The sequence below is a fragment of the Monodelphis domestica genome, chromosome 3 (assembly GCF_027887165.1).
Source record: "Monodelphis domestica isolate mMonDom1 chromosome 3, mMonDom1.pri, whole genome shotgun sequence".
NCBI classification, from domain to species: Eukaryota; Metazoa; Chordata; class Mammalia; order Didelphimorphia; family Didelphidae; genus Monodelphis; species Monodelphis domestica.
Genome location: NC_077229.1, coordinates 91924658 through 91949346, shown reverse-complemented (window position 1 = coordinate 91949346; position 24689 = coordinate 91924658). Strand labels below are relative to the sequence as shown.

Below are 24689 nucleotides of genomic sequence, written 5' to 3'. Positions count from 1 at the left end.
AGGAAAAGGTTGGCACCCCACTAGGCAGTCAGACCAGATAAGACCGTCCGGTGATTTCCAAAGTCTGGGAAGCCGCTGCAGAAATCCGCGTTCCACCGCCTCCACAGCCCTCACCCCGGAGCATGCGCAGAGCAAACCTGAGTAGGTGGGAGGAGTTAGCAGGAGATGCTGCGCAGGCGCACACCCACATAAGGAAAGGCTAGGGCCCGAAGCGAACACAGTAAAACGGGGCGGAGCGGGAGAGAAAGCGCGCGCACGCACGCATCACGGCGTTCCCCGGAAGACGTAAGGACGCACACGAGGTTCAGCGGCTCCAGTACACGTGCGCCAACTCGCTTCCACGCAGGCGCCGCACGGAAAAACCTTTCTCGCCTGGGTTCACGGGCCCGGCGATGGCGGAGGAGACACTTGGTCTTAAAGGCCAATCCGGGGTCGGCGGGACTGTGGATACCGGAACTTCGGAACGTGGAGTGGCGCCCATCAAACCGCAGTGAGTGACAAGGCTGAGGGGAACGTGACGGTTTGGGGCAAAGTTACGGCATGCCGAAATTTGTTCTCTGATGAGGCCGCGCTGCATGCCGGGGTTTAGTTCCTGATTCTAGCCACGCTGCATTCTGGGATTCAGCATTTGGCGGGCCGAGCTGCATGCTGGGATTTGGAGTGCCTGACGGGCCGCTATTACATTCTGGGCTGGCAAAGTGGCACGTGATGCCTGGATAGATGCTGCTGCATGCTGGGATTTGCGGTGTGTCTTATGTAGCCCTCCCTCTTTCCTCTTTGGTCCAACCCCAGAGTAATTCAAATGTAATTGGTTGTGTTAAAGATCTTGTGGGGTACCGGGGCATCGAGGAGGAGGAGAGAAATGAACTAGTGACACAGTACAGTATAAGCTTCTTGTAGGAAGTGGCTCCTTAGTTGGACTCCGAAAGAAGCTAGGGATACCTGGAGGGTGTGCTTTCTGGGCAAGAGGGATATGGCAAGGAAGTGGGAGATGTAATGTATCCCTCTTCTTATAGGGTACAGTAAGTAAGTCGCTTTATCTGTAATTAAAAAAAAAAAAAACCCTTGAAGGGAAGTAATGTGCTGTGAGCCTGGAAAAGTAAGCTGAAGCAAAATCTGTTAAGGGCTTTTAAAATGTTAAACTGTGGACTTGGTATTTTAGCCTAGAGGCAAGAGGAAGATTTCCTGGACTTTTTGCATGGTCAGACCTGCGCTTTAGGGATGTCGATTAAACAGCTATGGATTGGAGAAGGGACAGTTTGGAGGTAGGGAAACTAGTTAGGAGACTTTTGCAGTAGTCCAGGGTAGAATTGATGAGAGCCTGCACCAGTGTGGTGGCTATGTGATTGAAGAGAAGGAGATGAACATGAAGATGCTATGGAGGTAGAATCTACAATATTCATGATGGAGGGAATGTCACAGACATGGTAAATACATGCAGCCAAAATTTAAATCCATTTTATCTCAGTACAAGTCAAAACTCCTCTCCCTTCCATTGCCTCTACTCATATTTCTGTATGATTTAAGTATACTTCTGCCAGTATTATAATTAAGACCAAAGTAGAGAATCTGGGCAGGGACACCCCCTTGCCTTTGCATGAGCTGTCCCTCATGCCCAGAAAAGCACTCTCTCATCACCTTCCTGGCACCCCTAGCTTCCTTTAAAGTTCAACTCGTGATACACTTCCTACAAGAAGCCTATATACTGTACTACCTCTCATGGCCCTGGTGGTGTTATATCTCCTTTCCTATGATAGGCCAGCAGGCCATTTTTCTTATGTGTTTGGACTATGCATCTATATATCCTGTTTGGTGAAAAAAATGTAGGGGGGGGATGTTAAGCCTTGCAGTTAAATTTATAAAATCAATCAAACACCAAATTAGAAGAAACATCTGCTTTATTCAAATTGCTGGCAATAACTAGTCTGCAACCACAGAACTGGAAGGGACTTGAGAGCTCATTTAGTCCAATGTTATTGTACTGGCACAGAAGTTTTTGAAGACTGGATTGGACCATTTGAATTGATCATTTGTTTAATATGACCCAATATTGTGAAGTGACTTTCAAAAAGAAAACTAATGTGACAAAAGACTACGTGACTAGAAATTTTTTATCTAGATCAAAGGATGTCTTTCTTTAATTTATGATCCAGACCTAATCTGGAATGTTATCCCTAGGCCTGGGTGCTCATTTTTAAGAGGGCCAGTGACAAAGTAAAGATGTTCAGAGGAGAATGATCACAATGTTTTGAAGGGCCAGGAATGCTGAAGGAAAACAGTTAAAGAAATTGAGAGAGTTTAAACGATAAAAGAACAGTTTTCTAGAAGACTTGACCATATATGCAGCCTTGTATAGTGGAAATAGCTCTGAACCTTGAATAATCAGAAGACTTGGTGAAATTCCTGGTTTGTTACTTATGGCCTTTGAGGGACTAATCTTTTCTGTGCCTGTTTCCTAATCTAAAATAGGGGGATTTAGCTAGATGATCTTTTAAGTTTCCTTTCATCTCTAAATCTTAGGATCTATTAAAGGGCTAGCTTGAGTCAGAGGGAGCTGATTTGTTTTGTATGACTTAAGAGAACCTGCATTATGCCTTGCACTTAGTATAAATAAAGTAGAACATTCTGCCCCAGAAGGTATTAATTTACCAATACAGGTGATCCTTATTTGGATCAGCTGAGAATGTTATAGAAGGGAATTCCTGTTCAGGCCCAGATTAGACTAGATACCCTTTCAGGGTATTTCCATCTGTGTGAAATGAAATTAAATCTGTTCTCCTCTTTCCTTTTTTGAGAGGAGAGTTTTGAGAATCCATTTCATCTCACTGTACCCTTTGTGTTGAGAGCAGGGCCTGAGGCTTTTCTGTATAAGAAGGATACCTCTTGAGTTTCTGGCATCTCAGACAGTGCTTGCCTCTTGTTCCATATGACTCCTGATATATGGAAGGCTGGCCTCTGACCTGGACAGTGGTCAAGTCTGTCCAACCAGGGAGCCCAGAAGGGTTGAAGTCACAGGATTATCAGTTATGTATCATGGAAATTTGTATTTTCCCCCTTAGGAAGCAGCAGGAGTGAATGGGACATGAGGAGAGTAGCAAGCTCTTATAACAAGTAAAAGGTGATCTGGAGGCTCAGCATCAGTTATAATCATTTATTAGTAAAGAGAGTTTGATAGAGGTAGAGACAAGTCTCAGTCTTTCTAATTTAAGATTAAATCAGGTCCCAGATTTCAGTCCATCATGGTCCCCTTCATGCTTCACTGCAAGCACTAGCCCAGGGAGTCAATCTCATTTTAAAACCCAGTAGCTCCTCCCTCTGTAGTGATGTTGCACATTGATGCTCATGCTGAGGCTCATACTGAGAGGCTCACACTGACTCCAGGACTAGACATCCCCTAAATAATTTACTTCACACACTCAAATTAGCTAGACAAGCAGGCATATAATTATGTGCCTTTTCTCTCTCCAGCCTGCTTTCATGATTTTATAAATAAATCTAAATTAGTATATAGTCTTCAGGGAATTTTAATATTAACATATCTTTCAGATTCTGATTTTGTTAGCAAGCCCACATTTCCCCCTCTACAGGTACCTCACTACAAAGGAACAGTTCCATACATTCCTTGGAACCAGAGGGAAAAGAGTTGAACAGGCTGTGGGGGAGCCAAACAGTGAAAGAGCTGAGAGAGAGTCACCTATTTGCTGCAACTCATCTGAGCCTGGAGCCAAAAGACTCAAGCTTGCTGATGGACAAGTGGAGAGTCTGGAAAGTCAGTCTTCAGGAGTGGGAGTTGGGGAGCCCCATCAGAAAAAGAAAGCCCGGGGCCAGAATAAAAGTAGACCCCACATGAAGCCAACCCACTATGATGACAACAGGTTATGCCCATCCTTGGTTCAGGTGAGCTCACATCAGCTACTTCAGATGGGGAACAGAGCCCTTGGTTTTGAGTCTCTGGTCTAAGGAGCTCCACATCGTGTGTGGAGGGTCCTCAGATCAGGCCTCAGACTTTGCCTGGAGTTTAATCCTCTTCCATTGGTATTGCCTGGGCAGGGTGGGGTGGAGTATCATGACTTCTTTTGATGTACCAGGTGACAATGATTCTCCCAGGAATGTCCTTGCCTGGTGTCCTGCCTCAAGACTCTTGAACTTCAATTGCATATAGGCTCTTTTTACAGACCTTGAATTTGATAAGATCCTCACTGACCTATACTCACATTCTATCCTTCAGATGAGGTAACATGTAAATCCCTGAACTTCTGAAAGAAAAGTGCCATCAACCTTGTTCCCTTGCTCTGAGCCTCCCGTTAACAGCCAGGGGCAGTAGACAGGGCTATCAGGATTATGAGCAGATGAAGAAACAGAATCCTAGACTGGTGAAGTAACCAGTTCAAATTCCCCAGTGAGTTCATTGTAGAGAAAGATCTAGTCTAGGGCGGTGGGCCCTGTAGGCTTTCTGGCCATCCTATAGCCAGTCATGAAGTACCAGTTATCCTGCTGCTTTCTGGAGTGGGCCTGAGGTCACAGGAATAGATTAGATATACATATATCTGGGCACCTAGCAGTTGGGTGTTCCTGCTTCTGAATAGTTTCTTTCTCTCCCTCTTCTCTCTCACGCATCTTTTTAGAACTTAATGAACAGAGTAACATTTTATTGATGGATTTTTACTCTTCTGTCACTCCCTTCTTCCTTCCCCCATAGGATCCTTTCCAAACGAGCTGACACAGTGGCTGTTCATGCAGCCATTTGTAACCATAGTTTACCCCCCTCTATCTCCTCTGTCAAGGAGTCAGCTGATAAATGCTTCTTTGGTGAGCGATGCCGCTTTCTGCATGACGTGGACACTTACTTGGCCTCCAAACCCCCAGACCTTGGGGATAAGTGTGTCCTGTTTGAGACCTTTGGGAAATGCATCTATGGTGTGACGTGCCGTTTTGCCAGGGCCCACCTGGGGCCCCAGCACCAGAACCTGGTGAAGGAGGAGCTGGTGAAACAATGGGAGGGCCAGAAACTCACAAGCAATGGTCTCAGCAAAGACCTCCAGCATCGACTTCGAAAGAAGAAAGTCCAGTTTGACCACTCAGAGAAGTACCTGAAGCAGCTGTCTAAGTCAGGAAGGGTAGGGACTGGGAAAGACCAGATTCCGATTCTTCCAGCTGGGCCAGAGGCACCCAAGGGTGAACAGTCCAAGGCCTACATCGACTTTCCAGGACACATGGCCCAGAATTCTGCCAGTGGTGATGCCAATGAGTCTCTGGCCAGTCTTGAATCAGGGTTACCACTGTCAGAAACTGTTTCAGGGATCCTAGAGAAAGGAACCACCCCCCAGAGAAACATTGTCTGTTCCTCAGGGCACCTGACTGATGAGGACCTTATCAAACTCCGGCCCTGTGAGAAGAAAAGGGTATGTATGGCAGAGGTGCTTGGTTTATTTCCTTCTCAGTCTCACCTTCCTTGGCTACCTGGCTCATACTTTCTACTTAGAGAGCCTTGTTCTTCTGATGGTAACTAGATATTTCTGTCTTTGAGCTGACCTTAGACTGTGGTTGCATAAAGGGACCAGTGCAGCATAGATGTCCTTTGTGTCTTCCATTCAGCAAGTCTTTACTGACTTCCTACTGTGTGCTCAGTGTTGCACTAGGTAGGCCCTGAAGTATGACATTGTCTGCCCCCTAAAAAAATGTACAGTCTCATGGAGAAGGTGAGCCACACACATGTAGAAAGTTGAGTTGGCATAGTCTAATAGAAAAATTGGGTCATTGGTTTAGAGCTGGAAGGGACCCCCATTCTCTGTCTTTCTGTCATTCCCCCTCCCTGAATTGCTGTCAGGAAAATTTCAGCAAAGTATGGTCCATAATTCACAGTTGTGGACTGTGACTCTAAAGTCAGTAAGGACAGTTGAGGCCATCTAAACCATCTCCTTCATTTAACAAGGTGAGAAAATTGAGGCCTGGAGAGGTCAGTGTCTTGCTCAAAGTCACACAGGTAGGGAACATTAGAGATCAGATTTGAATCCAAGTTCTGACTGGAGCCATTGTTCTTTCCACTATATTCCTGGGAGAAAAATGGCTATTTACTAACCCCAATTCCAGAGGACTCAAGATGAATCATGCTGCCCACCTCCAGATAAAGAGGTGAAGGACTCGGGGGGCAGATCGAAGATAATGGTTTAGATTTCTTGAACATGGCCAATGCAGCCATGTCTTGGTTAACTATATGTGTTTGGTATGGGTTTTGTTTTTCTTGCTTTCTCAAGAAAGCAAAGGTGGTGGGGAGAGAATTTGGACCTGAAAATAAAATAAAATTGAATTTTTAAAAAAATGAATGTTTAATTATAGCATTAAATAGCTACATGCAGTCTGGGATTGTTTCCCAGATGTGATTCAACTCCATCTTCTACTGCTTAAGTGGAGGACTAGCTCACTGTTTAAATAACAGTTAAAAGGGTTAAAGGCAACATTAGCCATGATGCAAGGGAGATCTTGAGTGTGCTTATCACAAGAGGCCTGGGGGGAATCAAAAATCAAAGTGTGCTTTTGGAAGGGGTCCTAAAAGATGTGTATGACTTGAACTGGGATGTGAACAATGTCTTGATTTCTCAATGGAGGAGACATTCTGGGTGGTGATGGAGAAGCAGGAATAATGAGAGCATGGGAATAAGCAGGGGTGGAGGGAACACATTAGGAAGCAGTGAGAGACAGGCCTGAGAAGAGAATGTGGGACTGATTGGGGAAAGCCTCAAAGGCTAGAATCAGAGGTCCTCCAGGACCTCATCCCATTCCTTTTCCTCATGTAGCCCCAGAGCATTGATTCTAGTGAACAAGAACCTTTCTTCTGTTCCCTGTACCATGTTGAAGCCCACATAGAAGGGGTCTGTAGAAGGTAGGCTCAGAGCAGGTTGACTCCACTCTACATCAGGTACCCTAGGGCATAGTCAAGTCTAGTGATCTATCTGTGCCTTCATGGAGCCCTTCTTCCACAGTTGCTTCTACTTTGGTGATCCTCTCTTCTTCTTTTCTAGCTAAACATCCAAAACAAGCTGTACCTGGCCCCGCTCACCACGGTAAGTCCCTGTGCCTTACCAAGAAGCAGTCTGGCCCTCCATTAGAGTTTCAGGGTTGCAAAATCACACAATAATGGGCAGGAGGGGATCTTAGAGACCATCTCCTTCCATTCCAAAACCATTTTTACAAATGAGCAAACCAAGGTTCAAAAGGGTAGTAATACTAAGGTCTTTGGCAGTAGCTCATAGGACTAAGATATAAAAGAAACCTTCAAGATTGTCTAGTTTAACCCAGGCTCGTTTTACAGATGAGGAAATGAAGGCCTAAAGAGAGGGGAGGGAACTTGGCCCAAGGTGACATAGGTATTACCTGTAGAGCTGAGGCTCAAACTCAAGTAATTTTTTTCCACAGCCACTGCTTTTGCCATGATTCTGTAGTGCTTCTTTGGAAAACCAATTTTACCTGGTTCATGCAGGTGTAATTTGTGACTTTAGGCCCTTTTCTTGGTACCTACATAAGAGGGAACCATTCTGGTATAAATTAGGACAGATTTAGAAATCTTCCCTAGGCACAACTATATCCTTGGATCCCTTTGGAACAAAGACCTCTTGGTATCTCCCCTAGGCCTTATTTCACTCATTTATGAAATGGATATCATCTTGGCATGGTGATAAATGAGTTACTTTTATCCTAAGGATTCTTGAATCTTTGAATGGATGGAATGTATATCTGAGTGACTGAGACTGTGTGCCAGGTCCCCAAGGCAAGATGGGAGAGCTACCTGGGTTGGCATTGTAAATATATCTTTTGAGATAATGCCTTGGTCTAGGAACTGTGTGAAAGAAAATCTCCCTCTGATCCGTCCTAGTAGAGGAGAGGATAGCTGGGATTGATTTTTGGAAAGACTTGCTGAGCAAAACCTGCCTTCCAGGCATTCCTTTTCTTGGCTTTGACTTTTTAAGCTTTCAGACACTTATTTGTGGAAGGGTTGGGGGTGGGATGGGGAATAATTTGTTGTCCTTGAAGGATATGGGTTGATGAGAAGGAATCTTAGTGATCATTCGTTCCAAAACAAGTGCCCAGAGATGTGAAATGAATGACTTGTTTTTTTGTGGCAGAACTAAATTTTGAAGTTGGATCTTTTGCATCTGACCTGGTGTGCTTTCTGCTCCAAACTAGTTATCGTGACAGACATTGCTTCTTTTTTTCTTATTTGTTTGGGTTTCCATGCCCTGCTGCTAAGGTAGTGCCATCTAGGGGCTGCTGGTTCTGGGAATCTGTCAGATGAAACAAGTTGAATTTATTTCATTGAGCAGTTAGGCCAAGGCTGGCAGCCTGTGGCTCAGGAGATGATTACCAGTAGACTTTAGAGACAGGCAGAGTTGGGGGAGGGAATGAACAGTCAGGCATGTTGATAGGCTCAGCTTGTAGAGAACATTCATCTGGGGTTTCTCCAAGTCAAATCTCTGCCAGTGGGCTCATCTGAGTCCTTCCTTTCCCAGTCCCTGTGCTGCTTGCTTCTCCTCTTTCCCTCTACATATACACCTTAGAATCACAAAGATAGATTTACTTTTATTTTTAAATGTTTTAATGATTCCACTTGTTTTTGCATCCTAATTAATATCCCAACCCTATTCCAGACCAAATATGCCCCTGCTTTTTGTTTGTTTGTTTGTTTGTTTAGACTCTTATTTTCTGTCTTAGTAACAAATCTAAGGCAGAAGGGCAAGGAATAAGCAATTGGAGTTGTGACTTACTCAGGTTCACATAGATAGCGAGTGTCTGAGGTAAGATTTGAACCCAGGTCCTCCCAACTCCAAGCCTTGCACTCTATCCACTGCCCCCCCAGTGGTTTCTGTGCCTTTGTTTCAAGGAAATTAATAAGCAAAACCACCTAGAAACCTTGTCTTGCAGTGTATACAATATTTTGTCTTAGTCCCCTTTGCTAGGAGGGAGGAAATGGATTTCATTATTTCATCTCCAGGACCTTAACTGATGTTTCCATATTCTGGGTCCATCTTTTTTTTTTTCATGATTGTTAAACTCATATCATTGTAGTCTTTGTGTCTATGTGCTCTTGGTTCTTTTTATATTGCTCTGCAGTAGTTCCTACACATCTTCCTACTTTTCTCTGAATTCTTAATATTGCACAAGAATATTCCATTACATTTGTAGACCAGATATTTTTTAGCCATTCCCCAGGGCACCCACTTTACTTTTCAGCATCTCACTACCACAGAGGTGCTCTGCATAATTTGGTGTAATATCATGCCTTTGGGCCTGTCTTTGACTTCCTTTGACTCAGAGTCGAGAGATTCTGAGCTGGAAAGGCCCTTGGAGGTAATCTGACCCAGCTTTCTCATTTGACAGAGGAGGAAACAAAAGCCCAGGAGAGGGAAAGGGAATTTTGCCAGTTCCAAGGGAATTAAACAAATAGCCAGTTGAGATTTTGAACCCTGGCTCCTCTGACTAAAGTAATGAGCTATATTGCCTGTGTTTGGCAATCCACTTCACATAGTGCCAGCTCACTTTAGGCTTTAAAAAAAATATTTTTTAATCCTTGTTTTCTGTTTTCAGATCAGCTCTAAGAAAGGTCAAGAGCTAGGCAATTGTGGTTAAGTGCCTTGCCCAGGGTCATGTAGCTCGGGAGTGTCTGAGGCCAGATTTGAACTTGGGCCCTCCCAGTCCCAACACTCTGTCCACTGTGCCACCTAGCTGCCCCTTAGGTTGGGCTTTTAGGGAACAAAGGGAAGTAAGGATGGCATTTTTTTTTTGAGAGGTTGGAACAGAATTCTCTTGCCTCTTATAGGAAGCTGTCTTGATAACCCTTAATTCTGATGCCTTCCCTCTGCTGGTTATCTCTAGTTTATCCTATAGACAGCTTATTCATACACAGTTGTTTGTATACTGTCTCCCCTGTAGACTGAGCTCCTTGGGAGCAGAGACTGTCTTTTGTATCCCCAGAACTTAGCACAGTGCCTGGCATATAGTAGGGGGTTTAATAAATGTTTATTGACTCCCCACCACCTTCCCATTTCTTGAGGGGAAAGGTAGCTTTTGATATGAAGGTAGAAGTGCGGGAGGATGGAGTCTGCTTAGAAGGGCCCTGGCAGCCTGGCTCTGATAAAGCCACATGTGTTTCTGTGTTGGGGGGGATTTCAGTGTGGCAATCTGCCCTTCCGAAGGATCTGCAAGCGATTTGGAGCTGATGTGACCTGTGGGGAGATGGCTGTGTGCACCAACCTGCTTCAGGGTCAGTCCTCAGAGTGGGCCTTGCTCAAACGACACCACACGGAAGACCTCTTTGGCGTCCAGGTCAGTGTTCTGCCCTCCCTCCCTCCCCTAGGTCTGTGGGAGGCAAGTCCCACTGTCTGCTTAGGCCTGTGTTATTCCAGTCAGGTTCTTCTCTGGGCCTTAGTTTTCTCATCCACTAAAAGAGGTGATTGAACTAGTCTCCAAGAGCCCATTTCAGCTCTAGACTCAACAATGCATTAGGGGCAAAGTTTAGCAAAAATGGACTGGATCCCCTGCTGCTGTGAGCCCAACATTCTGCTAGGTGCTGTAATTAAGAGGGTTTATACCAAAAAACTAGACCGCTAGATGGTACAATAAGTGCCTGGCCTGGAGTCAGGAAGAACTGAATTTGAATCCAGCCTCAGACACTTCTTTGTGACCCTGGACAAGTCACTTAGCCCTGTTTGTCTTAGTTGCCTCATCTGTAAAATGAGCTGAAGAAAGAGAAGGCAAACTCCTACCTTTGCCAAGAAGGGAACTCTCCCTTCCAGAACTCCAGCTGGCAGGCCTTCCTATCTATTCTGCCCACCCCTGTCTGCCTTTCTGTGCTTAAATTTTCACTTACTCCTCATTTCAGCTTTTCTCTGCCCCTCTGTCTGCTTCTCTTTTCTGTTTAGCCTTTCTGATATTCCCTCTAAGCACATTTTGCTTTCACCAAACTAGAGTTCTCAGTTCCTCTATCAGACACTATTTCAGTGTCTCTGTTTAAGTTGTGGGTTTGTCTCTTGCCATTGTATTAGGGCAGTAGCTAGAAAGCCAAGGGACCCAGCTGCTGTCCTCTGCATCCCTTCAAGTTGCTGAGCCCGTGATTCCTTAAGGACACATTTGGGGCATTTGAGGGTTATTGGCTTCCCAACCCAGCTTCGCTCAGAAGGGATTGTGTAAAAATTATTGATCTGTGTAACTAGAGTCCTGGCTATCTACTTTACATGTGATGTGGCATCATAAAAAAAAGCCTAGTGAGCTAACACATAACATGGCTGTGTGGGGCAAACCCTTAGTTCATGGCATTCATTGCGATTGAAAGGACACTTGGACACCTGCTAGGCAGGGGTCATGCAGAGAGAATCCTTTGGAAGGGGCTTCAGAAGCCATCTTCTGCTTTTAGTTGGAGCTCATCATTTCACAGAAGAAAACATGATCAGAGAAGGCATTGGAGTTGTCCAAAACAATCATAGAGCTAGAATTTGAAGTCAGATCCTGGGATTGAAAATCTAGTGCTTTCACCTCTAAGTTTTGTGGCTTCTTTCCTGATGACTCAGTCCTATTGACCTGTTACAAGTAAAATTATTTCAAGAGACCAATTTTGGGGTAAGAATACAAGTTTATTATACGAGAATACAATTCATCATATCAGGTTTATTGATTAGGCCAGCATCATAGTCGATAGAGTGATATAGGTCTCCATGGCTCTCCCCTGACCAGGGATAGCCTGAGCTACATTCAGGCAGCTTAATAGTAATTAATAAATAGATTTTTAGTAGTTTATTATTCAACCCCTCCTTTGAACATCCCAAGACATCTTTAATTGGTGATAAGTAATTAAGAGATGATCCATCAGCCTGCATCATTGGGAACACATACACAGGAAAAGAACCCATGACCCTTTCATTTATTAACCAAATTCTATTAAAAAAGAAGACATTCCTGGGTATTTCTAAGGACAAAGAAAATGCAAAAAGCAGCAGACTGGATGGTGTCTCCTAGATCCCAGACACAGGAATGTGCAGTAATTCTCTTACTATGTAGGAATTAATACAGAATATGAAAAATAAATTCTCCTGGGCCTTTGTGAGCTCTTACTCTTTACTGGCCAATTGGAATGAGTAGGGCCTGTGGGTTAAGTGATGTATTGATGGGGAGGGGTTTGACCAGGAAATTCTCAGCTCTCACCTCCCTGTCCTCTCCCTGCAGCTGGAGGGAGCCTTTCCTGACACGATGACCAAGTGTGCAGAGCTGCTGAACCAGACCGTGGAGGTAGACTTTGTGGACATCAACGTGGGCTGCCCCATAGACCTTGTGTACAAGAAGGTAGGGACCCACTGACTGCTGTGGCTCCCCCAGCTTTGGACTCTCTCTCACCAGCAACTGAGGGCGTCCCAGCCTTGAATGAGTGGGATACATGGAAAGAATCCTTAAACCTTAGAGGGAAAAGGACCTTCACAGACCAACTGGTCTTTATACAAATTCCTTGTAGGAATCTCTTCATCAGTCCCCTCATCAAATGGTCTTGGCTCACCAAGAGGTCATCTGACCTCTTTTCTTTTTTTTAAACCATTCTTTCTTAGTAACAATTCTAAGACACAAAGGACAAGGGCTAAGCAGTAGAGATTAAGTGACTTGCCCAAATCAACACAATAAGAATTCTCTGAGGCCACATTTGACCCCAAGTTCTCCTGATTCACCTTGCCTTTTATCAAATGCTTCCAATGACTGGGAGCTCACCCCTTTGAGACATACTTTTACCTTGTTTGTTATGGGTTAGGGTTAGTTAGTTAGTGGTTTTGTTATGGGATGTCATTGTTACTATTGAGATGCCAACCCTTGGTTGCAAGTACCCATGGTTCTTTCAAAGGGTTTGGAAATCCATGGGGAGGATGATCAATGAATCAGAGGGTAGGAAATTGGGTCCCAGCTTATCCTCCCAGAGAGAAGACCTTGTCTCCAGTATAACCACTATTGCCCTTATTTTCCAACAGCCCCTACTTCCTCTGGCCTCCTTCCTCTTCTCTGCAAGCTCCCAGCTTCTTACCTCACCCCCTCCCATCCCCTCCCCCTCCAGCAGGATCAGTTGTAACTCATATATTCCTCAAGCCCCAACAGTAGCTGCTACACAATTCAGCACCCCCTGTCCCCTGTCCCTCTAACCTCCCTCATTCTGTTTGGGGTGTGACAGAGGGTCATATAGGAAGAGCAGACCTGGATGGATTGTGGTAGATCTCATCTCATTGGCAGAAAGCTCTAACTCATCCCTCTTCTTAGCTTCCCCATGACTGTCCCCAGGCCCCTACAGTCTCTGGGCACTCATATTCAGAACTTTGGTCTCATCTGAAACTCTTGTTTCTCCCTCATCTTACCTATGAACTCCATTACCAAATTCAGTCATTGGCTCCTCTCACAACATCCATCATCTCGTCCCCGATGACATGGCCATGTGATACATGCTCTTCTCTTGGATTTTTCCATCATCTCATTAGCCTCTCTTCCTCACAGGTGCCATATTGGAGTTCTGACCACTTCACTTCCCTCCTCAGAAAACTCCAATAGCTCCTTATGGACTAGAATCAATATGATTTTTATCTTTATTGCAATCCTTTTTAAAATCAGTTTTACAATATACATAATTAGTAATATATGAATATAGTTTATAAGTAAATCCACATTGTGGGTGTTTATGTGGGGACGATAAAAAAATGGAGAAGCACTGGGGAAACTAGGGAATAATAGTTCTCAGCCTTTCCCAATGCTTCTTTCACAGGGTGGGGGTTGTGCCTTAATGAATCGCTCCAACAAATTTGAGCAGATTGTCCGAGGGATGAATCAGGTAAGTGCCTGTACCTCTCTCTCTGAAACCCTGCGTGCCCAAGCCTGGGTTCTTTCTCTCCATAGGCCTCTGCCTACTCTTTTCCAGGTGCTAGATGTACCTCTGACTGTGAAGATCAGGACAGGGGTGCAGGAGAAAGTCAACTTAGCCCACCGGCTTTTACCTGAACTTCGAGAGTGGGGAGTAGCTCTTGCGACGGTGAGGGAGCATGTCCTAACTATGGGGTCAGAGTGGGGGTGGCAGGGACCCGTAGATCCCAGGCTGGAGTGAGTATTCCAGAAGATGGGAGAAGAATTGATTTTTCAGGAGAATATTCTGCAGGTCACACCTGCTGTTCTTATGCCCCGATGCCTCATCCTGGCTGAGCAAACCCCTCAGCAAGGAGCATGGATCCAATTGGGACCTGGAGGTAAATGAAATCTGGTACAAGACTAGAGATATTCTGCAGAACCAAAAGAATCACAGAATTGGGAGTTGGAAAGTACCTTAGAGAACCATCTAGCCCAGCCCCCTCAATGTGTACCTAGAGAGGAGAGGGCACGGGCACAGAGGTGGCAGATGTGGGCTTAGAATTTAGGATCCCAAACTTTACGCCTCTTTGTACCAGACACTACATGTCAAGCCTCATCAGCACCAAGGCCAGCTCCTGAGGGCTGAAGCCCACCTGGAGCTGAGCAGGGGGACACTAGGAATTGGGGGGTAGGGGGGTAGCAAGTAGGAATAGAGGGAGGCTTGGCTTAAAGTGCCTGTGGGACATCTGTTAAATGCAAGGCCTTGGACCTCTCTGGGCCTTAGTGTCCTCATTTGTATCATGAAGGGATTGGACTAGATGATCTCCCAGGTTCTATCCAGATTCAAATCTGATACTGATATCTTGTTAGGCCAGAACTTGAGTTCCAGGGGAGCTGACCACTGGAAAATCAGCTCCCAAGGCTTCTCTCCTTGTTTAGAGGCCATTTGTCTTCCCTGATTCCTGGGCCTCTGGGCTCCCATCCTGCTCCTCCTGTGGCCTCCATTCCAGAGTCCTGAGTTATTCAGGATGGGGGTCTCCCTTTTTCTTTTTCTGCTGGATCTTCTGGCATTGATGAACCTCTCTTCTGTGTCCCTCCACTTCTGGTTAGCTCCATGGCCGCTCCCGAGAACAGCGTTACACCAAGGGGGCCGATTGGCAGTACATCCAGCACTGTGCAGAAGTGGCCCACCCAATGCCCCTGTTTGGTATGTATGTCCTGGGCTTCCTGGTGCATGGTGGTTCATGTCACAACTTCCCCCAGCAGCATCACTCTTGTCTCCCCAATGATCACAGGGGCCTGAGACTGACTAGTCCAACCTCTTCACTTTCTAGCTGGGCCAAGGCAAGTCCACAGAAATTTTTTAAGAACCTACTGGAGGCCAGGTGCTGTGTTTAGTGCTGAAACTATAAAGCTGGCTTACCATAGGTCACATAGTTGGTCATTGGTAGAACTGGGATTTGAATTCAGGTCCCCAAGTCAAAATATAAATTGTGTGCCAGTGTCACACTCTAACTCCTGTGCCCCTTCTCTCCCTTCCTCTTCCCTCTCCCATACCTCTCTTGTACAGATGGCCAGAATCCTATTCTTAGAGCTCAGTCCTGACATAACACCACCTAGAACCTCAGGAACTATACAGGGGAGATAGCACAGTGGAGAGAGTGCTGATCTTAGAGTCAAAAACACTGGAGTTCAAATCTCTACCCCTGATACTTCCTTGATGTATATAACCTTAGGCTAGTCACTTAACCTCTCTTCCCAGTTTCCTCATCTATAAAATGGGAGCAGTGATAGCAACATTTAAGTCACTGGGTAGCAAAGTAGCCATAATCTGTATAAAGCCTTTTTGTGAATCTTAAAGTGCTATGTAATGGAAATATGTTTTGCATGATTATATGTATAACCTAGATTAAATTAATTGTCTTCTCAGGTAGGTAAAAGGAGGGAGAGAGAATTTGGAGCTCAAAATAAAAAACAACAACTAATGAATGTTAAAAATTGTTTTTACATGTAATAGGAAAAAATATTAAAATTTCCCCCAAAAAAAGTTATAGGTGTTGGCTATCAACTTTTATTATAGGGCTATAGTGTAAGCACAGGATTCAAAACTTGGTATCAAAAGACCTGAGTTCAAATTTAAGCCACTTGCTACTATGTGGCCGTGAACAGATCAGCTCATTCAGCCTCTCCAGCACTAGACTAGAAAGCTGAGGTTTCATCTCTGAGAAACACAGAAAATATTCTCTGAGTTCTGAAGGCCTTCCCAGCTCTAGATGTTTTGCCCTTTGATCCCCTGAACAAAGCCATAGCATAAGAAGTTTAGAGGCAAGAAGTCTCAGGACCCAGGACCCATCCCATCAGCCCCCATCATTTTACATGCAAGCAAACAAGCCCAGGAAAGCTAAGGGACCTACTTGCCCCAGGATGATGACCTAACTAAAAGCTAGCCTCAGATATGGTCCCCTGAGTCCAAGCCCAGCTCTCTGTCCAGTGCGGTACTTTAAAAAACAAACAAACAAAAACCCTACCTTCTATCTTAGAATCAATATTGTGTATTGGCTCCAAGGCAGAAGAGCAGTAAGGACTAGGCAATGGGGGTTAGGTGACTTACCTAAGGTTACACAGCTAGAAAGTTTCTGAGGCCAGATTTGAATGCAGGTCCTCATGTCTCCAGGCCTGCCTCTCAGTTCACTGAGCCACTTAGCTACTCCTAAGTGTGGTTCTTTTTACAGAGTGCTCTCTCAAGACTGGGAGTAGTCCAGATGTCACTATTCCCATTTTATAGATGGGAAAATAAGACTCCACAAATTGAAGTGACTGCCCAATGAATGTAAATAAAAGCAAACAAAGAAGTAAATGGTAAATAAATATCTGAATTGAAGTCATCTGATCCCCAGTCCATTGCTTTCTATCCTGGTCTATCCTGCCTCCAGAGTCCTAGACTAGGCATGCAAGGCCATTAGTCTGGCTCTGATTTTTTTTCTAGCTGGATCACTTGCTCCCTTGCCCACTTTCTCCCAATCCCACCAGAATGGTTAGCCCTTAGGGTCTTCAAATAAGCTTCAGAATCTTGGTTCTTTACACTTTTGCTCATACTCTTTCCTTTGCAATTGGTTTGGGGGGTTTTGATTTTTGTTTAACTACACCAAAAATGCAGTTTGTATAGTGGGACATTTTTAGAACCCATTCATCAAAGCTCAGCTCACATGCCTCCTCAGTGAAGCCCATCTTGATTCTTTCTAGCTCAGTGTAATCACCATCTTCTTCAAATGCCCCATTCATTTTATTTATTAGCACTGATTAGGCCCATTGTGAAGGCCAATTCCACATTTGTCTATGTTGTTATCTGTGTCCCTGCCATTTTTTCCCTATGATCTCTTTGAAAAAGTAGATAATGTCTTGCTTCTCTTTCTCCTTCCCACATTGACCTAGCACAGAGTCTGGCAATATGCGTGTCAGTAAATGCTTGTTAAATGGGTGATTTGCAGTAACTCCAACTCCCCTTTTGTTCATAACCTTTCCTGTACTGCTAGTTGGTTCTCCAATCAGCTTATCTACCTTTTTAGATTTGTCAGCAGTCTTCTGGAATCCTCTAAGAGATTTTAGACTCTTAGTGGGAGATATTTTCCCCTCAGGGATTCTCAGAGCTTCTGTTGCATTTACTATTGCTTGTGTAACTTGGAAGCACAGCCTCCCTAGCATCCTTGGATGAGGATGCTGTCCTGTCAACTCTTACACTCAGACCTGGAAGGGACCTTAGAGGTCGTTAGTCCAAGTCTTTCATTTCATAGATGAGGGAAAAGATGAAAGGGTTAATTGATTTGCTTTAGACCAGGCAGCTAGTAAATGATGAAGGTGTAGGACTGGTACCCATTTTCTGACTCCTGTCCAGGGGTCTTTCAGTTATACTATATTGTTTCCCTCTATCTCTAGCATACCCCTCTTCTGTTATAGAGTACCCACCCCAAAATGGCTCTGTTGCAAAGGATCTTAATCTGGTAAGGCCTGTGAACTCCTTTCTTAGAATAACATTTTTAAGTGAGCAAAATAACATGTAGGATTACAAAGAAACCAATTTTTAAAGGTACGGTTTTTCTTATCCAGGTTCAAATACCACTCTCTCACCCCTTATATCCAACCCCAAATGAAGAGCCTCTGCTTCGTACTAATTTGAAAAGCCTGGGACCCAAGGAAGATACTTCATGAAGGACTTAAGGCTTCATGGTTGACTCCAAAATGCCCTGCACCTGGAGTGCCCGCTGTAGCAGCCTTGGCAGAGTCTCGAGCTGAACTTAGCTTCCTGTGAGATGGGCTGATAAATTCCAGTGCTCACAGCATCTCTTGGCATTGTACAGTAGAAATAGCTAATCTAAAATAACTAAAATCCCAAGACCTTGATTCAAATTGTTACTGTGCTGCTTGTGATCTTAGGAAAGTCATTGTACTCTCTGGTGCCCCTTATCTTTCCCTTCTCTACAGAGTGAGACTAGACCGTAGGGTACTTCCAGTTCTAAATCCTGTTTCTCCATGACAGGAAATGGAGACATTTTATCTTATGAAGATGCCAATCGTGCCTTGCAGACTGGTGTTTCTGGAATCATGATTGCTCGGTGAGTAAGTGATAATCCTTCCCTCTGAAGTCTGTAGACCTTTGAAGGGTGGCTGGTGGAGATCTCATGGGGACAAGGTGGGAACAGAGTTAGAAAAAAGGGACAAGTCTTCTTAACATTGGCACCTCCAGCATCCACAGCAGATAGACCTTGAGCTCCCCCAGCTGGTGCCTCAAGGGGCACAGATGAGAAATGTGTCCTGACACGCACGCACGTACACCAATACAGAATGAGCTCTGGCACTTCTTACCTGACTTGACAGATTTTAAGTTTGGATCAACCATACTCAATTGGGAGAAGGCTATCACCAGAGGGTTGACTGCCAGACAGTGATAGTTATTTTTTTGTCCCCAACAGCTGGTGAAGATCTCTACCTACCTACCCCCTAGAAATGACCGCATCATTTGTGTCATTGAAAGAAGCAAAATTTGGTATATAAGGGGAAAATCTCTGAAAAGGAGCTTCTAGAATTAGAGCAGTCTGCCTGAGAGGTGGCAGCTCCCATGTACCAGAGGTCTCTTTTGGGGATATATTAGAGAGCATGGCTTAGACTGACAGTGATGGGCCCCCAGGGCCCTGCCATTGATTTTGAAGGGGGCCCCTTGAAAATGCTGTACCTTAAAAGGCTCAGGAGCACAAGAGATCTCTTCTCCAGAACTGAGCATGAATTCAACTTTCTGTGCCTCCCCAGAGAGCTCAGCTCAGAGCTTGGCACTCACTTGGTACTCTTGAGAAGTTTGGTTTCAGGGGTGATGGATAGACCAAAGTCACTTCTGGATTCTATTTGGGTGAGTGTTCAAGCTTGAGGTCCTTGTTTAGGAGTTTCTACAGCCATAGCTCTTAGGATTCTTAACCAGACTAGTCAGGTAAGACATTGATGTTTTAGGAAATCCAGTAATTTGTTCTCCCTTTGGGGTGGTATTAGGTAGGTGTTGTTCTCAGGTGAGTGTCTACTTTTGGTGTCAGTGGCAGTGTGTTATGGTAGAAAGAATAAGGGGCTCCGAATCCAGGCCATCTGGGCCCCTCATCTGTGCTGATTACCTACCAGCTGATCCCAGACAGATCACTTTACTTTGGGGTCCCTGTCTGTCAAACAGGGTTACTAATCATTGTGCTCCTACTCCACAAGACATATAAGAAGAATTTCATGGCTATAGAACTAGGAGGTTTTATTCATTTGCTTGTGAAGAGTGGGCAGCTGGTTTTCAGTAGGAATCCTGGCCTGAACTGACTTTCCATTGCTACCAGAAGGAGCATAGCCATCTATGGCCTTATGGCTTCGCTCCCAGTCTGTGGGATCCTTTCCTGGCCACTCGCCCATTGAAAGGCATTACATCCCCAGGATTGAGAATGAAACCTGAAGGCAGGTCTGCCCCCCTCAGTCCATGCTGCTTGATAAATTCCTGCCCACTGATCAGTCGATATGCTTGCATCTGCTATGCAGAGGTGCCCTCATCAAGCCATGGCTCTTCACTGAGATCAAGGAGCAGCGGCACTGGGACATCTCCTCTGGGGAGCGCCTGGACATCTTAAGGGATTTCACCAACTATGGCCTTGAGCACTGGGGCTCTGACACCCAAGGTGTGGAGAAAACCCGCAAGTTCCTACTCGAGTGGCTGTCCTTCTTGTGCAGGTAACGAATGAGTAAGAATGGTGAAAAGGGAGAGGAGCAGTGTTGGGACCTGAGGCGGGAGGACATTCTGGTCACAGAAAGGCAGTGGTGCGATGAGGCTTCTCATGGCTCTCACTCCCATAATGTACTGATGAAGGAGGCTGGGTTGGTGGCATCTTCCCCATTTGTCAGCTGGCAAACTGGGCAAAGGCTCTCTTCCTCCCATTCTCACCAAAGCTTTATTTCTGGCATGGCAAGGTACATCCCAGTGGGTCTGCTGGAACATCTGCCTCAGAAAATCAACGAGCGACCTCCCTATTACTTGGGGCGGGATCACCTGGAGACTCTGATGGCCAGCCAGAATGTGGATGACTGGATCTCCATCAGGTTTGTCCCAGATGCTGCTCAATCTTGGTGCCTTCCTGGTCCCTTCTGCTCTCTGTTGTCCCTACTCACTCCTGCAGTTTGTTTTGGTTTGTGGCTCTCTGGGGTTTCCATGAAGGAAGAAGAGAAATGATTCCTTACTGGCAATCAGGCTGGTGCTCACATCTGCAGAAGCACTGTTCTGTCCTCATAGCACATATGCAGAACTTATTCATCCCCTTTTATAGAGAAGGGAATTGAGGTTCATCCAGAAGAAAGCACTTTGCCAGAGTCCCATAGCAGGCCAGGTGCAGAGCTGGTGTCCTGATTCCTCGCCAGTTTGTTTTTGATGGCCCATGCTCTGTTGTCCTTACCCTTTGAAACTATCCCTTGAGGGCTCTGGGGTGAGCACCCTTTGAGGACCACTGGGGGAGAGGATTCCAAATGACCACATGCTCCTAGCTGGGAAGTATCTGGTAAGTACTGACCACCTCCAGGACACAACACAATCAGACCCTATCCTAGACCTGGCCCTGCTTTGCTTCTAGGGAGGGCAGAGGGGTGTTATGGACACCTCATAGCTTGAATGATCAGCACAGGATTTGGGGAAGCTCTTTCCATGCCTTGCTGGGACTCAGAGTTCTTATCCTTAAGGGGGTTGAATGAAATAGTCTCTAAACTCCAGACCATCTGGCTCTGAGGTTCTGTGGACCTGAGTCTAGGCAGAGCAGTGGGGTGGTAACAGGAGAAGCATTATGTAGCCAGAGGCCTCTGTCACACTTGTACCTGGCTTCTTTTCAGTGAGATGCTCCTGGGGCCAGTCCCACCTGCCTTCACCTTCCTGCCCAAGCACAAAGCCAACTCCTACAGGTAGCAGTCTGAAGTGGAGCCACCAGAGGGAAACCCTGACCCTGCCTTCCCCTCCCTTCAACACACATATCCCAGGAGGGTTCTGGTCCCGACAGGTCAGGCCCTTGTTCATGAAAGAAATAAATTTTAATGTTTTAGAAATCCAACAGTTTTACTTGCCTGAATGTCCTTGGGGACAAGGCGTTGCCTTCCCACTCCCAACCCTTTAGTTCTACCCCTATGTATTCCTGGCTTTCCAGCTTCTTTCAGCTGCCATATACATTGACCCCAACCCTCCTGTAGGGAGGAAAGCAAGGTAAGTAAGCTGGTTGTGTTTAGCTATGCTTGTGAGGCTGCCTGGCCTGGGCTTTGGTGTATACAGGGCACTGGCCCCAGGATACAAAGAAAGACAGATACCAATCTATGTGTGTCCTCAGGGAGCTCACCATTTACTGTGAGGGGGGAAGGCAGGGCTTGAGAACATGTAAACAGCTATGTATATACAAGATAAATACAGGATAAATTGGAGACAATCTGCCAGAGGAAGGCTCCAGCATCAAATAGGTGGGAAAGGGAGGCTGAGAAAGGCTACAACTTGAAGGGAGCCAGAAAGGGAAGATGAGGAGGGAGAGGGTGCCAGGCATGGCCCACAGCAAGTGAAAATGCTTGGATTTGAGAGATTGCGGTGTTCTATTTGAGGAACAATAAGAAGGCCAATGTCACTAGATCGAAAGGGGGAGAGAATTAGTGTAAGAAGGTAAGAAGCCTGGAAAGGTAGAGAGGGGCCTGGTTATAAAGGGCTTTGAATGCCAGGACTTTGTTTTTGGAGGTGACTTTTGATTGGGGCGGGGGAAGTGGTAGTGTGTGGGTAGAACTTCATTTTAGGAAGATGAACTTCATGGCTAGTTTAGGATGGAGGCAGGCAGACCCAGTGACAGGCTCTAGGGCAGCAATTCAAGCATGAGGTGATGAGGGCCTGCACTTACAGGGATGGCAGTGTCAAAAGAGAGAAGGGCAAGCATTCAAGATGTATTATGAAGGTGAAATGAAGGGACTCCACAGCAAATAGGATGGGAGTGAGGGGGAATGAGGAACTGAAGATATGCCAGTTTTGAATGGCTGACTGGGAAAATGGTGGTCTTCATAGTAATAGGGAAGTTAGGAAGAGGGTAGAATTTTGGGAGAAAGATACTGTGTTCAGTTGGGAACATTAAATTTAAGATGTCTGTGGGTCCTGGTTTTGAGTCCTTACTACCCATGTACCTGGGGGTAAATTCACATGTGCCTTATTGGCCTTATTTTCCCCCATTAATAAAAGGAGACTGGATGATCTCTAATGGCCCTTCTAGCCCTAACCTTTTGGGACTCTGGGTTCCAGAACAGGCCACATCCTTTCCTCATACTTGGGAAGCAAAGTTCCTTTCCAAAGACACTCATTTGATCCTCAGCAGGTATGGGTGTTTATTCCCATTTAACAGATGAAGAAACTCGGGCCCAGACTAGAGAAGTGACTCAGTTAAGTGGGGATCAGAACACTAACCATCATGTAGCAATCATGGATTTGCCCTAGGACAATGACATTGGTGGGTTGGGGCACTCTGGTGAGATTGCCTCTAGGGACTCATCCCTGTCCATGCCCACTCCCTGAACCAGAGAATGGTGACCATGATCTTTGCACACTTCCCAGGATTCTTTGTAAGGAAAGTGCTTTGGGAACCTCAGGGCACTTAGACAAGGTTCATCTCTCTTGTGGTGGGGGACTTCTTTGGCAGTCTAGTCCAGTCAAGGGACTCCAAAAGACAAGATGCCTAGAATTAACAAAAGAAGCCAAAGCTAATAGAAAGATGCCATTCTTCCATCCAAGTTCCCAGGTCCCCTGAAATTGTTTTCATTAGCAACATGGGAGTCCATAGGCCTCAAGTTAAGAATCTCTGCATTAGAAATGAGATTCTGTAATTATTGGTCCCTAGGCTTCCCTTCCACACTTGAAAGAGGTGTCAAGGCTCTGGGCTGGGGTCCCTCCACACATCTATCCTAGATGATAGGGACTGACTTGATGTCAGAAAAAACCTGCCAAGCAGTCATAGTTGTCCAGAGTAGAATGGGCTGCTTTGGAAGTATTAATGGAAGAACACAGAGGCTGGACAATCATTTGCTGGGAGACAGATGAACATAAGGCAGCAGACTAGTCTCCATGTCAGATGAACAAATTCAAAGTGTCTGTTCCATTCCTGTCAGGGTCCCTGGCAGACAACTCTCAGCCTGGGGATACTGGGTGGGACCCCTCCCTCCAAATATTAGAAGAACCCTTTTGGTCCTGAGTATAAACTCCACTTTTATCTTTTCTTCTCTGTACTTCCTCACCATAACTTGGCTTGACTTGGAGTCAGGAAGACCAGGCTTTAAATCTTGCCTCCGACATTTCCTAGCTGGGTGACCGCAGGCAAGTTATTGAACTCTTTTTGCCTTAGTTTCCTCATCTATAAATTGAAGGGAATGATACCCACATACTAACCTTAAACAAATGTGAGATTCAAATAAGGTAATGTAGGGAAAGCACTTTGGAAACTTTAAGACACTATATAAATCTCAGTTATTTTCAGGAAGATGTGACTGACTCCTAGGGGACCACCCAGGGTCCAGGGGAAGAGCCTGCCATATCCTCTATACTAAAAATAATAACTTAAGACTCTATAGCACTCTGATTTAGGAAATTCCTCCTGAATATATCCCTGTGATAAGTCACAGGGATGCTATTCTCTGGGAATGGGGTCAAGGGGAGAGAGCATTGAACTTGGACTCAGAGCACTAGGTTCTGATTCCTTCTCTACCTTTTGTAATCACTGTTTCCTTGGGTAAATTAGTTAACCTCTCTAGACCTCCTAGTTCTATCTGTATTGGACTAAATGACTTCTAGGATTTCTTTCTAGCTCTTAAGTTGAGGATCTTGGGATCCCCATTTTACCAATGAGAAAACTGAGATTTGGGTGAAGTGATTTGCCCATGCTTATGCTTGGCCAGAAAGGGGTGGAAGTAGGACTCAAGCCAGTTGTCCTTCCTCTCCTCCTCCTATCTCCCCTCTTTCTTTTACTCATCTTCCCACACTTCCAAGATGCCTTTAGGAGCACAGTCTCCTGATACTAGGATTCATAAGACCACTGCCCCATGGAGCCTTCCTTGCCTTCCCTGTCCCAGCCCTGCCTCTCTCCTGAGTCCTCCGCTGACCTTTAAATACTGGTGTTCCTCCCTAAGCAGAGAAAATAGTAGGGTATATGCCTTAGTTTTTGGCCTGGCACGAAGAGGCAACCAGATCTGTCACCTCCACTCCTCCCCTTCCCAGCCCATGACTGGGCATCTCGGAATCTCCAGGACCCACCCGGAACTCCTTCTGGAGTAACCATGCA

At 45.4% G+C, this 24689-nt stretch overlaps 1 protein-coding gene across 4 annotated transcripts; it reads left to right on the top strand.

The window, feature by feature from the left end:
• Positions 1-21452, top strand: DUS3L (dihydrouridine synthase 3 like). Of its 4 annotated transcripts, none has more exons than XM_016432109.2 (13): positions 1-1427; positions 3588-3897; positions 4785-5402; positions 7020-7061; positions 10165-10317; positions 12211-12327; positions 13775-13840; positions 13928-14038; positions 14962-15058; positions 18386-18461; positions 19906-20094; positions 20332-20460; positions 21238-21452. In XM_016432109.2, the coding sequence occupies exons 1-13, from the start codon at positions 1378-1380 to the stop codon at positions 21308-21310; spliced, it is 2031 nt and encodes a 676-aa protein (XP_016287595.1). In that variant the 5' UTR covers positions 1-1377; the 3' UTR covers positions 21311-21452. The 4 variants fall into 4 exon arrangements, with proteins under 4 accessions (XP_016287595.1, XP_007489027.1, XP_007489029.1 ...); XM_007488965.3 differs by having other exon boundaries at positions 3-490; XM_007488967.3 differs by lacking the exon at positions 4785-5402 and having other exon boundaries at positions 6-490.
• The last annotated feature ends 3237 nt before the right edge of the window (positions 21453-24689 follow it).

What these genes read in the sequence shown, in the direction of transcription:
- DUS3L (XM_007488965.3), top strand. Translation starts at nt 393, where the DNA reads ATGGCGGAGGAGACACTTGGTCTTAAAGGCCAATCCGGGGTCGGCGGG. An exon ending in TCTGGAATCATGATTGCTCG is followed by an intron (nt 18,462 to 19,905) that starts GTGAGTAAGTGA and finishes TCTGCTATGCAG; the next exon opens with AGGTGCCCTCATCAAGCCAT. An exon ending in GATGACTGGATCTCCATCAG is followed by an intron (nt 20,461 to 21,237) that starts GTTTGTCCCAGA and finishes GCTTCTTTTCAG; the next exon opens with TGAGATGCTCCTGGGGCCAG.